Source organism: Peromyscus eremicus, chromosome 3, assembly GCF_949786415.1.
Source record: "Peromyscus eremicus chromosome 3, PerEre_H2_v1, whole genome shotgun sequence".
Classification (NCBI taxonomy): Eukaryota; Metazoa; Chordata; class Mammalia; order Rodentia; family Cricetidae; genus Peromyscus; species Peromyscus eremicus.
Genome location: NC_081418.1, coordinates 85666559 through 85682423, shown reverse-complemented (window position 1 = coordinate 85682423; position 15865 = coordinate 85666559). Strand labels below are relative to the sequence as shown.

Sequence of the window (15865 nt, the reverse complement as noted above, 5' to 3'; positions counted from 1 at the left end):
GTGGACAAGAGTGAAACTAACCATGAAATCTTTAAGCGGGTGACTCACAGGCTTTGAGATCAGTGTCTGATGGGTATTAAGTGATTAATAAACGTGGGTACTGCTGTTGTGGGAATCCCTCCTTGGTCACTCACGTGACCCAGTGATGAATCTTCACTGTGAGTCCAACTGAGCTCTCGCTAACTTGTGTTTCTCCAGAACGTCTCAGATACGTTGGGTTTTAGAGAACGGAAGTCATTGCAGCTGGTGAGACGTCAGTATGGTTAGGAACATTTGCAGCTCCAAAGGAATGTAGCTCCCAACAGCATGTCAGATGGCTCACAGTCTCCCGTCACCCCAGTTCTAGAGGATCCCATGCGCTCTTCTGACCTCTGTGGACACTGCACTCATTCCCACACACACCCGTATATACCATATCCACACAATTAAAAATCAAATCAAATCTATTTTTGAAATGCCTCAGTACCTGCCAGGCTGACCAGTTGTCAAAGACTCACAGTCTGATGTGCACATGCTGGGAGGTAAATCCCAGGTTGCCTAAAACTACCTCAAGGGTTAAAAGGAACTTGGTTGTTTCTTCTCAGTCCGTGATTATCACAGACTCTCTGTCTTTCAGAGAAGGTTCAAGTTCAAGACTAAGGTGTTTCCTAGTCACTAGCAAAGGAGACTCTGATTTCAGACTCTAACTTTCCCCTTTATAACTACTTGAAGCTAGCACATCCTCAGTCCTTATCCTGTCCAGGACTCACTGAAGCCAGTTCAGTGGATCCAGGGCCCCTGGCTCCTGAAGCTTGGAACAAACCATGCCTCCACTCCCTGTCCCTTACCTTAGCGGATCAGATTTAGTACATCTCCTCTTCACGCATTGCTGGGTAACACATCCACATTCAGACAACACGACTGCATCCCCACAGTCGTCTGTCTATATGAGGTGGAGAGGGCAACGCCAGGGCTGCAGAGAAAGACAGACTAGCCTACAGCCGCTTTCTGGAGAAGAGGCTCACGGGGATGCTTTGGAAGGGAGCGTAAGAGCGAGCAGACAAGGGACTGGAGAAGTGGCTCAGCGTGGAAGAGAGCTTTCTGCTCTTCCAGAGCACCTGAGTTTGGATCTCAGCACCCACACTGGGTAGCTCACGACTGAGTAACTCCAGCTCTAAGGGATCTAAGAACCCTCTTTTGACGTGTGTGTGTGTTTAAAAATAAAAGAAATAGATTTTTTTTTTTTTAAGGAGCAGGCAGAAAGAAAGGCAGGGCATTCTAGACAGAGGGAACAGAAAATGACAGCGATGTGAGCCCTTGTGATACATTGACAGGGCTCCAAATCCAGACTGAACAGAGTCTAGATTGATAGGGAAGGGTATTTGAGAAAATGTCCCTTGTCACTCTCCTCTGGGTTTTATATCCAATGAAGGACTTGTCCCTGTGCTGTGATAGAGGCAAATCAACCCACTCAGGAAGACACATCTTTAGCTCGAATCGCAGCACGGTCCCTGACCCCGCAGGTCTAGAACATTCTATTCTGTCTTACACTCTTCAATGTCATCTTAATGACTCTCTTGAATTTAGGTCTCTAAAAAGAGAGAACCCAGACCTAAGCGAAGACGTGGTCCTGATTAGAGCTCTACGAGACTCCAACTTGCCAAAATTTTTAACAGACGATGCTCTCCTGTTCAGGCAAGTTCCCAGGGCTTGGGGGGGGGGGGGTAAAGGTCACTGCCACGCAGAGGGAAAGGATGCAGCTCCCAGGGTTTTCTGTCTCCTTAAAGCCAATCCATTTCTCATCTCATCTGGAGATGCGTGCATCCCTTAAGAAACACAGCCAGAGGTGGCAACGCCGACCTGGGAGCCCCCCACTTGGGAGGGGGCAGGAAGATCAGGAGTTGAAAGCTAGCCTGGGCTACATGAGACCTTATCTCAAAAACACCAGAAGTAAAGAAAAGGATATAAGGCCGGGCGGTGGCGCACGCCTTTGATCCCAGCACTCAGGAGACAGAGGTGGGCGGATCTCTGTGAGTTCGAGCCCAGCCTGGACTACAGAGTGAGTTCCAGGACAGCCAGGGCTGTTACACAGAGAAATCCTGTCATTAAAAAAACAAAAAAAAGAAAAAAGAAAAAAAGAAAGAAAAAAGCACTGTTTAGAACAAATGAACTAAATCTACAACACTTTTGTAATAACCTTTTGTTTTTCAAAATATTGGCCACCAAACTGTGTCATTTTACAAATTGTTAAATTCCTGATCTTAGAGAAATTTCTAGTCTGAAAAACAAGTAAGCTTGGAATTTAATATGAATATGACTGCTTTAATCATTTATTTTTTTATTTAATTACCTTTTTCATTTATTTTACTTAACGACCATAGTTTTACCTCCCTCCTCTCCTCCTGTTCTCTCCCCTGACTCCCATTTACCCCCTCCCCATCTACTCCTCCATCTCCATTCAGAAAGGGGCAGGTTAGTATTGCTGTGACAAACATCATAACCAAACAGTAAGTTGGGGAGGAAAGGGCTTATTCAGTTTATACTTCCATATCACTGTTCATCATCAGAGGAACTCAGGACAGGAACTCAAACAGAGCAGAAACCTGGAGGCAGGAGCTGAACAGAGGACATGGAGTGGTGCTGCTTACTAGTTTGCTTCTCCTGACATGCTCTGACTGTTTTCTTATAGAACCCGGAACTACCAACCAGCCCAGGGATTGAACCACCTACAATTAGGCTGGGCCCTCCCCCATCAATCACCAATTAAGAAAATGCCTTACAGCTTATCTTACGGAGGGAGGCATTTTCTCAATTGAGGTTCCCTCCTTTCGGATAACTCCAGTTTGTGTGTCAAGTTGACATAAGACCAGCCAGCACACTGTATATGTGTTAGCTGAGCCATTTCATTTTCTTGGTTTTGATATTTGAATATTATTTTCCACACACCTATCTTTGCCAAGTTATCATATTTCTGTTAGGGAGATTTCTTGAAGCAGATTTTTCTGTGTCATAGATTTTGCATGTGTGTGTGTGTGTGTGTGTGTGTGTGTGTGTGTGTGTGCATGATGTCTTCCTCAATCGTTCTCCATCTTTTTTTTTGAGGCAAGGTCTCTCACTGAAGCTGAAGCTCATTGATTTGACTAGGCTCACTAGCCAATGACCTTAGGAATCTGTCTGTCTCTGCCGGCTTACTCCTTCCTTGTGCTGGGTTACAGGTGTGCTACACAGGTCTTTTATCCTGGTCCCAGGGGTCCAAACTCAGGCACTTTCCTCGCTGGGCCGTCTCTCCAGTCCTGCAAATACTTAATTTAAATGGATTCCATCATGTCGACTCCAGAGAGCTTTTGTCCTTCTGTAGTTATAGAAATGGTTGTATGAAAATACTGATTTCCCCTCAAATGCAAAGAGTGGCCAAGAACAGAGGACTGTTTTCACACGCAGGCCTTCAATTATCTACACCTCAGCTGTCATTTCCCGTGTCTGTTAGCATTTTATTATTCATAGATGATTTTCCCATTATGTTCTTTTACTTATGCTTATAGAAACTCAAACCCTGACCTGATATAGACAACGGAGCTATCCTTTTAAGTCTCTCATTCATTCTTTCTTGAAGAGGAGGGTGTTGAGGCAGGCTCTCACTGTGTAGCCCACGCTGCCCTTGAACTTATGATCCTTCTGCTACAGCTTGCAGAGCTCTGGGATTACAGGGAGGGACTGTCATTCACCCACTAAGTGTATGTGTGAAGCCTTCTGCCCCTCTGACGTCTGCCCTGTGTCTACTTAGTTTTACGTTTTACCTTACTAACTTTGAGCAGTTGTAAGCTCTCTGTCTTCCTTAGAAAGACCTCCTTACCGAAGTGTGCAAAATTCATCCCTTTTACTCCCATCTGGTGCTTTTGCCAGTTTACGTCTTCATTTTGGAAAATACAAATATAATTTTTATTATAACTCTAAACATTTCTTCTTTGAAATGTGCATCGTACGTGGCACTGTGTTGGCTAAGAACATTTTCATACAAGTCCATATTGTACATGGAGCACATCCCCAGTGACCTTCTGTCCTCCCCATTTTCCCTCCTATTAGACCCCTTTGTTCCTCTAAATAGTTTACCTATGTTTTCACGTCACACGCACATATACGTGCATCTCAAATGTATCTGTGCGTCTACTGTGTGACAGTGACTGAGCCTCCTTCTTCCCGCAGGAATGTCTCTTCTCAACTGTTTCTCAGAATTTCCACAGCTCTTCCCTTCCTCCCTTTTTAGCGAGTACTGATTTTCTATTTCATTTGCAAGATTTTATTTGTCTTCTCAAGTTTTCATTCCGTGTGTTTTGATCACATTCACCCCTTCCCCAACCTCTCCCAGATTACCTCCCTCATGCTACCCTCCTAATTTTATTTCCTTTTTTTGTTTTTTAAGAACTAAGTCCAATTTGTGTTGCCCATATACTCCTGGGTGCGTGACCTTCCACTGGAGCATGGTCCGTTTGGAAATTAGTAAGGGTCATGGGGTGGGGGGCTTTCAAGGGAAGGGAGAGAGGACACGGTGTTATAAAGGGTTAATCAGAACGATGGATCGGGAGGGATGAAGTGGGGGGGTAGGAGAGAGTGAGTGGGGTAGAGGAGGAGGTATGTGGAGGGTTAGCTGATACTGAAGACCTTTTGAAAAGGCCATATGGAAACCTACTTCTCTGGAAGCTTCCAAAAATATAGAAATGCTCCTATATAAAAAGAGTTTAAATGGAGTTACCTTATAACCGGCTGCCAAAGCCCCTACTAATATTCTATCTTAGCTTCCACCTTATTTTTCTCAATATCCACATATATCATGGGCATATATAATACTTTAGGGAAACACTGAAGTGAAAATTTCAAGTTTATTGATAAATTCATCAGCTAGGTGTTTGGTACTGTGCTACCATGCACTGTGGGCAATGTAGAAATGAGTCCTATTGTTGATTTGAAGGAAGCCCTGTTGTACAGAAAACATGCCAGTCTGCTGAGCAGGAAATGAGATCACACAAGAGTTCAGAAAAAAGGATGGATCCTGGCACAGACCAGGACAGACTTGTAATGTGAATGGTCAAAAGGTCATTCAGTTACTTACGACAAGTATGGGAAGACAGGAGTGGCTGGTGGCTCCTAACTAATGTCCTTTCTGTTTTGTTAGTGGGATCATATCTGATCTTTTTCCTGGAGTCCTAATCCCAGAACATGACTATGGTATTTTGCAGTCGACAATTGTGGATGTCATGATTGGACAAAACCTTCAGCCTGAGTTATGCATGGTCAAAAAGGTGATACAGTTGTACGAAACCATGCTGGTGAGGCATGGCGTTATGTTAGTGGGACCGACAGGAGGTGGCAAGACCACAGTTTACCAAATATTAGCAGAAACTTTAGGGAATCTGGAAAAACTCAACACAGGCAATGCTTTTTATCAGCCTGTAAAAACCTACGTTCTTAATCCGAAATCGATCACAATGGGTGAGTTATATGGAGAAGTCAATAATGTAACCTTGGAATGGAAGGATGGTTTGATGGCACTCAGTGTCCGAGCAGCTGTGAACGATACTTCAGAAGATCATAAATGGATAATCAGTGATGGGCCAGTGGATGCGCTTTGGATTGAAAATATGAATACAGTGTTGGACGACAACAAGATGCTGTGTCTGGCTAACAGTGAAAGGATTAAACTCACACCTCAAATCCACATGCTTTTTGAGGTAAATGCATGCCTTACTGGGAAGTGAAATACTCAATGAATTGGCCACCACCATCAAAAACAACTTACTTTTCAGTGATGTATCATTTCATCATTTATCTGTGGTGATATTTTATTTACTTGCTGAGTACTTACTAAATTATCTTCTGTAATAGGTTGACACCACCTGTCAGATATTTCCACTTCTCTGTAAAATAGAAGTAGAATTAATTCTAGTTTCACTTGCTCTTTTTTGGAGACAGATATGTGTGTGGCTTACATAACTTTAATCTCTAGGTAAAAATAATGTTAGGCATTCTGTGAACAAATTACTCCACTGTGCCAGGAATAGACACTACCTTCTCTGCCCCGTTGTGAGGGATTGTGAGAAGGATGATAATCAAACACAGCTACAAAAATACACAGGAAATACCATCTGGATACTCCCCCCCACCCTTGCCCCGCATCCATCAAATACTGAAGAATATCTGCTGTGTGCCACGTATGTGGCTAGATGTTAGGATACAAGAATGACAGAAGAAAAGTCAATAGAGAAAAGGGGGGAACGATGATTCCTATTTTGTATACAGATGTGGTGGGCACACCTGTAATCCTAGCAGTTGGAGAGCAGAGGCAGGTGGGTCTCTGTGAGTTTCAGACCACTCAGGGCTATGTGGGTAGATCCTGGAGAGAGGGGCATGGGAATGGAGACTGATAATGTGGTCTACCTTAAACCTTCACCTGTTCCTTTTCAAATTGCATACTGCTCTCTCACTCTTTCTACAGAATCCCTTTCCAGGTTAGCTTACACTTCAAAATTGTGACTCATTACTACTGAGGTTGAAAGGGTATGGAAGTAACCTGTTAGCTGTTTCCTGTTCAACTTTAGGTACAAGATCTCAAGGTGGCCTCTCCTGCAACTGTCAGCCGATGTGGAATGGTGTTTGTGGATCCGGAAGAACTCAAGTGGATGCCTTATGTTAAAACATGGATGAAGAGAATCTCTGAAAAAGTAAGTGCAGCTGGATGTCCTTCCAAGTCTCCCCCAAGTATGTGTTGGGACTCGTATTGCCCAGCAATCCACAAATGTGGGTCAATCTAGTGGTGTGTGTGATTAGAGGAATTCCATCATTTTAGCTTGTCTCTCTCCCAACAAATCCCTGGATCCTCCAAAAACATATACACACCCTGTAAGTGTTCTCTACACTACCTCACCTGCCAGCTACCTGTCAGTCTGCCTCCTGCCCTCTCCACCCAGCCTCTCTGCAAACTGGTTCCTTGTAAGGACCAACATGAGGTATTCCCTCAGCCTTACCATTCTGCCCCCCACAAAAGAACAGAACAAGCTGAGACAGTGAGCAAGACTTTGCAGACAGCCTGGTGGGTGATCAAGGAAATTACAATAAAGAATATTTAAATTCTGGTTGGATTTTAGGGTTTAGGAGCCTTGAACACCTCTGAGAGCCAGAAGGAGAGAAAAATCTGTTTACCTCCTGCCTTGATCATAGGTGCAGTACACGTTGTCACCTCAGAGGTACAAGGTGTAAGATACGTTATTTCTGACATCTTACAATGATGTGATAGGCTTGTTATGATCAGTGCGCCAATACCAATGCATTGTTTTTAACTGGAGTGCATGGCTTACAGCAGGGCTCACTCTGCATTGTACAGTGCATAGGAATTTTTAAACACATAAATTCACGTAGTCACCATTATAATGCTTCACTTCCCGGCCCTGAAACTCCTTGGTGCTCTGCCTGTCTGTGCTTCCATCTCTCGGCCTACTACTTGGTAATCTTTCACTGCCCCTATGGTTCTACGGTTCCCAGAAGTCAGACAGTCTGGGTCATAGTATATAACCTTTTGGAACCAACTTTTTTTTTTGACTTGGCAATTTAAGGTACCTCATGTCTTTCTTGGTTTGATATCTCATTTCTTTTTAACATGGAGTAATAATATTTCCTTGTATGGACATACCACAGTTCATTTATTCATTTATTCAGTTATCTCCTAAAAGATATTGTGGATGCCTGGAGTTTGAGCAATTATCAATAAAATTGCTAAATGCACTAGTGTGCAGGTTTTTCCTTGAAATTTTGATTAGTTTGGGTAAATACATAGAAGTGTAGTTTCTTTATTAGTTTGGGTAAATACATAGAAGTATAGTTTCTAGATCAGATCCATAATACTTGGCTCTGTAAAGAATCTCCAGATTGTCTCCTACAGCGGCTGTGACATCTAGTATTCACACCAGTAGTGGAGGAGAGTTCCTGTTGCTCAAATGCTTTCCATCATTTGGCATTTTGGGTGCTTTAGGTTGTATGTAGCTCAGTGGGCAGGAACAACAGGATCTTGTTTTGATTGGCAGATCCTCAAGCATGCCTTTATGGGCTTGTTTGTATCTATATGTCATCTTTGCTAAGGTATGTATTAGGGAATAGTTTTGTCCGTTATTTAGCTGGGGCTGGTTGTTTTTTATTGTTGATATCAAGAGTAGAAGGCCTGTGCAACCATACGTTGGGGAGAGGGGGAAATCTTCGGATATTTTTTGTTTGTTTGTTTGGGAAGTTGTTGTTGTTTTTTTTTTTAATTCTTCTCTCATACAATACATCCCAACTGCAGTTCCCCCTCCCCCCTTTCCTCTCTCCCAGACCCACTCCTCTTCTGTTTCCCTTCAGAAAAGAGCAGGCCTTCCAGGGATATCATCCAAAAATGGCATAACAAGTTAAAATAAGACTAGGCACAAACCCTCATATCAGTGCTGGATGAGACAACTCAACAGGAAGAAAAGGGTCCCAAGAGCAGGCAAGAGTTAGAGATACCCCCCCACTCCCACTGTTAGGAGTCCCACAAGAACACCCAGCTACACAACCATAACATATCTGCAGAGGACCTACCGCAGACCCATGCAAACTCTGTGATTGACACTTCAGTCTCTGTGAGCCCCTATGAGCCCTGCTAGTTGATTCTGTGGGCTGTGTTCTTCTGGTGTCCCCAACCCCTCTGGCTCCTACAATCTTTACTCTCCCTCTTCCTCAGGTTTCCCCAAGCTCTGCCTAATGTTTGGGTGTGGGTCTCTGCATCTGTTCCCATCAGTTGCTAGATACAGCTTCTCTAATAGTGATCAGACTGGACACTGGTCTATGAGTACAGCAGAATATCACCAGGAATCCTTTCATTGACTTTTTTTTTTTTTTTTTTTTTTTTTTGGCCAGAACTCTGGGCGATCCAGACTCTGGTTCCTGGCCATCCAGACAGTGTTGGGCATGGGCTCCCTTTGGTGGCATGGGCCTCAAGTTAAAACACTCATTTGTTGGCCACTCTCCCAAGCTCTATGCTACCATTACTCCAGCACATTTTGCAGGGAGGACAAATTAGAGGTCAAAGGTTTTATGTCTGGGTTAGTGTCCCAGACCCACTACTGAGAGCCTTGCCCGGTTACAGAGGATGGCTGGTTCTGACTCTGTGCCCCTATTACTAGGAGTCCTCACTAAGGTTACCCTTTTAGATTCCAAGGAGTTTCCACTGCACTAGGTTTCCACATCACCTCCCAAGTGCCCCCCATTTCCAGTAGTCTCTCCCTGTTCTCTCTTTCCACCCCTCCCACTTGATTCTTCCTGTTCCCATCTCCATGCACCCCCAGTCTACCCACAAAATCTATTCTATTTCCCCTTCCCAGGGATATCCATGTGTTCCTCCCTTGATCCCTTTTTGTTATTCTCTGGGTCTGTGGATTGTAGCATAATTATCCTTTACTTAACAGCTAATATCCACTTATAAGTGAGTACATACCACGTTTGTCTTTCTAGGTCTGGGTTACCTCACTCAAGATAATTTTTTTTCTAGTTCCATCCATTTGCCTGAAAATTTCATGATGTCATTTTTTAACAGCTGAGTAATACTCCATTATGTAAATGTACCACATTTTCTTTATCTGTTCTTTAGTTGAGCAACACCTAGATTGTTCCAGGTTCTGGCTATTACAAACAAAGCTGCTGTGAACATAGTTGAGCGAGTGTCCTTGTGTGTCCTTTGGGTATGTGCTCAGGAGTGGTGCAACTGGGTCCTAATGTATATCAATTCCCAATTTTCTGAGAAACTGACATATTGACTGTACAAGTTTGCATTCACACCAGCAATGGAGGAGTGTTCCCCTTGCTCCACATCCTCACCAGCATGAGCTTAGCCATCTGACAGGTATAAGATAGGCTCTCAATGCAGTTTTGATTTGTATATCCCTGATGGCTACCTGGACTTTGGTCATGGCCTTTCATTGAACAGGGGGTCTCCACCCAAGTTGAGGGCTGAGATGAAGATGATGAAGAGGGGAGGGGGGATTGGGGATAGTGTCAGAGTTGGGGGGGGGAGGTACCAAAAAAGTGGAGGAGGTCTGCAGGCAAATGGTCTACCTAGAGTTCTGGTGGCTGGTGTGGCCTCTGGTCCAGCAGTGAGTCTCTGCATGAGTTTGCCTACTTGTTGTTCTGGCTGATGTAGCCTGCACTTGAGCAGGGGATGTCCCCCTGAGTTGGGGGCTGGGACTTGGCACCAGGGGTGAGGGGCAGAGGATTAGGTCTGTAGGAACCAAACTGAGGGAATGGGAGAGTTCCATGGGTGAGTGGCCTGCCTATTCTTCTGGATGGCTTGGGCTGCACTTGAGCAGGGGATGACCTTCTGAGTTGGGGGCAAGGACATGGCAATGGGAGTGGAGGTTGGGGGGAAGAGGGATGGTGGAGAATTATGTCTGTGAGAACCAAGGGAGTGAGGATGGTCCATGGGTGGGAGGCCTACCTGTTCTGGCCAGCATGGCCTACATTTGAACAGAGAATGTCTACCCTCCTTTGTCCATTTTGATACAACTTTTTTTTTACAAATGTTTTATCAAATTATATCTTTTGGAGCTGTTTTCTCATAGGCTGTGGCTTCTTATTCTTCTAACAGTACTGTGGTATCTCTTTAGACAATATAATCTTTCAATTTTTATCCCCCAACAGTGTCTTTCACAGAGAAAATGTTTTTTTAGAATTTATTTAATTTCATATGTGTGAGTATTTTGCCTGCATGCATGTCTGCATGGTATGTGCATGTCTTGTGTCCACAGAGGTCAAAGAGGTTGTCAGATCCCCTGGAACTAGAGTTATGGGTGACTATCAGACACTGTGTGGGTTCTGGAAATGGATCCTAGGTCCCCTCCAAGATCATCTAGTGCTTTTAACCATGGAGCCTTCTCTCCAGCCCCTAGAAACTTTTAATTTTAATGAGGTCTAACATCAATTGTTTTTACATATCATTATATTAATGCTTTCTCTAAAAGCCCATTTTCAAATCCAAAGCCATCTCAGTTTCTCTTGTATTATCTTCTGTAAGTTTTATATTTTGTGTTTTATATTCATGTCAATGACTCATTTTGAGTTCATCTTTGTAATGGGTCTAAGGTCAGTATCTCTACTCATTTGGTTTTATGTTGTTTTTCATTTTTTTTTATTTTTCATTTTGTGGATATTCTGTTGTTTCAGTATCTATTGTTGAAAATAAGACTGTCAAAACAAAATTTGAAAACTCCAAAGTTAGTATAGAGACTACTAAGAGAGGGTAAAGGGATGAGAGTTAGGTGAGTAGAAAGATACAATTGATGCACGTATAGCATTGTCACCGTTGACCTAGTAGTATGAGAGATTAATCTGCATTAATAACTCTACCTTTTTAAGGAAAACATCTCTTGTGCACTGGAATGCCTTATTATTATTATTATCATCATCATCATCATTATTATTATTATTATTATTATTATTATTATTATTTTGTTTCTTTGAGACAGGGTCTCATGTGGTACAGACTACCCTTAAACTTACTATGTAGCTGAGGATGGCCTTGAACATTTGATCTTCCTACCTCTACCACCTCCCAAGTTCTAGGATTTGAGGTGTGAACTACAAAGCCTAGCTTTAACCTTTGTCCTTTTGTTAAAGAAATGTTGGCTATAGTTGCACAGGTCTGTTCTGAATTCTCTAGTCTATTATATTAGGTGCATTGTTTGGAGACAGGATCTTATCATGTAGCTCCTATAGCCTTTAGCTCACAATTCTCCAGCCTCAGCCTACCAAACACTAGAATTACAGGTATGTACCACCATCCCAGGCTTCTGAGCTCTCTGTCCTTTTTCTATTGACATTTTATATATATGTATATATTAATAATTCACATAATAGACATTAATATACATCACACACACACACACACACATATATATATATATTCAAATTATCTTTGCCCTAAATCTTGAAGTGGGGTGGTATCTCAGTTACTTTTATATTACTGTGAAGAGGCACCATGACCAAGGCAACTTATAGAATAAACAATTTCTTGGGGAGTTTCTAACATTTTTAGAGGGGTGAGCCCATGACCATCATGGTGGGGAGCATGGCATCAGGCAGGCAGGCATGGCGTTGGAGCAGTAGTTTAGAGCTTTATATCCCAATCCACAGGCATGAGGCAGAGAGGAAGAGAGGCAATGGGAATGGTGTGGGCTTCTGAAACCTCAAAGCCCACCCCTAATGACACACCTCCTCCAACAAGGCCTCCTAGTCAGTTCCTCCAACTGGGAAGGAACCAAGTATTCAACGTATGAGTCTATGGGGGACGTTCTCATTCAAATCATCACAGATGGCATCAATCCTGCCATCAATGTGCTCTTCTTCAGTATTTTGTTGCCTATTCTTGGACTTTTGTCTTTTCATAGGCAGTTGTGAGCCTCCTGACATGCTAGAACCAAACTCTTGTCTTCCACAAAAGTAATGTGTGCTCTTAACCTCTGAGACATCTCTCCAGCCGCTACTTCTCCCATTCTAATCTGTGACTACTTGGTTTCTATTGTCCTGTCACTTTAGCTTGAACTTCCAATATGGTACTGAATAACGAGGACTAAACTAACTTTTAAGTCTTTGGAAATTATCCCTTCCACCTTGTTGAGACATTAAAATGTTGCCTTCTCTGCTTATTCTTTCTTATTGTGCTTAGCGGAGAAAGATTGTCAGCAAACAGTGCTGTGTAATGTATGCACTGGTACTTTAAGAAGTACTTACAAAGTGAAACCTCTGAACTCATTACCAAACCAAGAAGTGTAGTGCATTCTCCACTGCCTAGTATGACCTCTGTGCATCCCTACTGAGCCATGGGTTTCTGAAGACTTCGTTTCATGCTGTGTAATGCTAAAATCCTTAGAAACTAGGGTGCTAGCAGTAGATCTAAAGGCTACTGAATGTACTAGACACATGGATTTTAAACACCTCATTTCTAAATTTAATCAGGATTGTAGGAGCCAGAGAGGTCAAGGACATCACAAGAAAACTCACAGAATCAACTAACCTGGGCTCATGGGGGCTCACAGACACTACATGGGACTGACATAGGCACTCTGCATATATGTTACAGTTGTGTGGCTTGGTCCTCTTGTGGGACTCCTGACAGTGAGGACAGGGGCTGTCTCTAACTCTTCCTGGCTTTTGGGACCCTACTCCTCATTATTGGGTCGCCTTGCTCAGCCTTAATACAAGGGGAGGTGCTTAGTCTTACTGCAACTTGATATGCCATGTTTTGTTGATACTCATGGGAGACCTGCCCTTTCCTAAGAAGAAACGGAGGAGGAGTGGATTGGGGGGTGGAAGCAGAGAGGTGCTGGGGGAGGAACTGGGAGGAGAGGAAGGGAAACTACAGCTGGGATGTAAAATAAGTAATTTATTTTAAAAAACACATAAATAAAACAAAGAAGAATTTACTCAAACGTTCTTTGTTTCATTTCAGCTGAATGAGGAAACCCAAGAATATTTGTTGAACCTTTTCAATCGTTACGTTGATGAAGGGTTACATTTTATAAACAAAAAGTGCAGCCAAGCCATCCCACAGGTAGACATCAGCAAAGTAACCACACTCTGCTGCCTGCTGGAGTCCTTGCTACTCAGCAGGGATGGAACTATCCTGTCAATGGTATGAAGTTTTGTTTTGTTTTAAAATTGTGTGTGTGTGTGTGTGTGTGTGTGTGTGTGTGTGTGTTGGGCCAGGTGTTGTAGTGCATGCCTTTAATCCCAGCACTCAGGAGGCACAGGCAGGCGGATCTCTTTGAGTTTGAGGCCAGCCTGGTCTACAGAGCGATTTCCAGGACAGCTAGAGCTGTTACACAGAGAAACGCCATCTTGAAAAACCAAAATAAATAAATAAATGAATGAATGAATAATACATAATATACTTTGGGGAGGTGGAAGAAATGGTTCAGTGTTTATATATATGCATGCAGGCAAGATACTCATACACATAAAAAGATAAATAAAAGTGTGTGTGTGTATGTGTGTGTGTGTGTGTGTGTGTGTGTGTGTGTGTGTGTTGGTATCTGAACACCATAGTGCACATGGGAAGATCAGAGGATAACTTTGGGGCATTGGTTCTCTTCCCACCAAGGGTTCAGGAGTCATGCTTAGGTTGTGGTGCTTAAATGCTTTTACCCACTGAACCATCACACCAGCCCTGCGTGAAGCCTTCTTCTTACTATAAAGCTACATAAATACTATTGGTCTATCAGATTCTTTGCCAATAGAAACTCTACATTTTCTGAAATTTGACCATTTTATTTTTTTAATTTAATTTTCATGAGACTAATGACTGTGTTAGGCCCAAAGTCAGAAGGGATACCAGAGAGCCTGTAGTTTACTCCTCTGCTTGACTTTTAATACCCTTGTGGTCTACAGCATACTTCAGGACAATGTGCTCAGTCTGTATAAAAACATTCACACAGCTGTGAAGTAAGTTACAGTGCACAGCAGAAGGCATCCTCGGGTGTGTTTCCAGCTGGTACCTATCATTTACTTTCATCGTCTTCCATCATGGAAAGGAAGCACAACTTGGCGAGTCACTAATAAGTCTGATAAGACAAAACTCCCAAACTTTACAATTTAGGGTTTGTTTTCCGTCTGAACGTAGATATTTACGCTTCTCTTTGTACTTCCAGGAGCAAATGAAGCTGAACACCTTACTGTGCCAGACTTTCGTGTTCTGTTATCTGTGGTCTCTGGGTGGAAACTTAACCGAAAATTACTGGGATACGTTTGATACATTTATTAGAACACAATTTGATGACAACGCTGATGCCAGGGTAAGGACCAAGTGGAGGTGACATCACAACTTTAAATCCTAAAAACTTTAAGACCTTTATGTTTTGTAAATAGAAGCGTGGTGCTCATATGATTAAACAGACACTCCAGAAAATGTAGTTGTAAGCTTAAAGATTTGAATTAATAAATACAATTTAATTCAAATAAAAAAGAAATGTGTGAGCAGGAAGAGCAACAACTTTAAGAGCTTTAGTCCCGTTCGTTGTGAGGTTTTTAAAAAGTTATTCTCTTTCAGACACTGACAACATCTATTATATTAAAAATAAAAAAAAAAAACAAGCAAATAAGAAATCTTTTGGTATGCTTTCAGAGGCATTTTATATTAATAAGGCAAATGGTCTGTAAACTCCTGAACTGTAGATAAGGACTGAGTCCTAATTAACAGGTGCATTTTCACAGTTGATCTGTATTGACTCTTTAACTACTTTTATGCATCCCAACATTGAACAAATGTGCTATGGTGACCAGATTCCTCATCATCACAGATAGATGCAAATGTACCTTGTGTTATTAGATTGAAACTGGAAATACTACTACTCATGGATTTTTAAAATATTAGTGTATGGGTATAATTGTATGAAAATTCACATGTGCGTACAGTTGTCCTTGGGGAAACTGATCCCAGTATTCTCCCAAAGGATTCCAAAGTCTGCAGATGTTCGAGTATCTTCTATCAAAAGGGGCATTGTTGGTAAATATCCTACACACTGCCTCCTGCGTGCTCTAACTCATCCCTAGGTTACTCATAGCACCTAAGATAATAAAACACACTCCGTACAGATAGACCGTTTGTGAACCTCTTGAGTGTGTATGTGTGTGTGTGTGTGTGTGTGTGTGTGTGTGTGTGTGTGTGTGTGTGTGTTTGAGTGGTTGACTCTTTTGTTTCTGGCACTTCCGTTGGGTTCTTTTCCAGACTCTCAATTTCCTTGGTAAATTTTTCCCCCATGTTCTCAAATTTCTCATCCATTTTGCTAGGGTTTTTCCTCACCCACATTGGTGATTTTAATCCAGGACTTGAACTAAT

General features: G+C 42.5%; 1 protein-coding gene across 1 annotated transcript in view; it reads left to right on the top strand.

Moving 5' to 3' along the window:
* Dnah6 (dynein axonemal heavy chain 6) overlaps nucleotides 1-15865 on the top strand; it is a 205061-nt gene that overhangs the window by 86695 nt on the left and 102501 nt on the right. Inside the window, exons 33-37 of the mRNA XM_059258003.1 lie at nucleotides 1567-1674; nucleotides 5150-5705; nucleotides 6573-6695; nucleotides 13481-13663; nucleotides 14679-14822. Of these exons, the coding sequence (XP_059113986.1) occupies nucleotides 1567-1674; nucleotides 5150-5705; nucleotides 6573-6695; nucleotides 13481-13663; nucleotides 14679-14822 (1114 nt within the window). The remainder of the gene's footprint in view (nucleotides 1-1566; nucleotides 1675-5149; nucleotides 5706-6572; nucleotides 6696-13480; nucleotides 13664-14678; nucleotides 14823-15865) is intronic.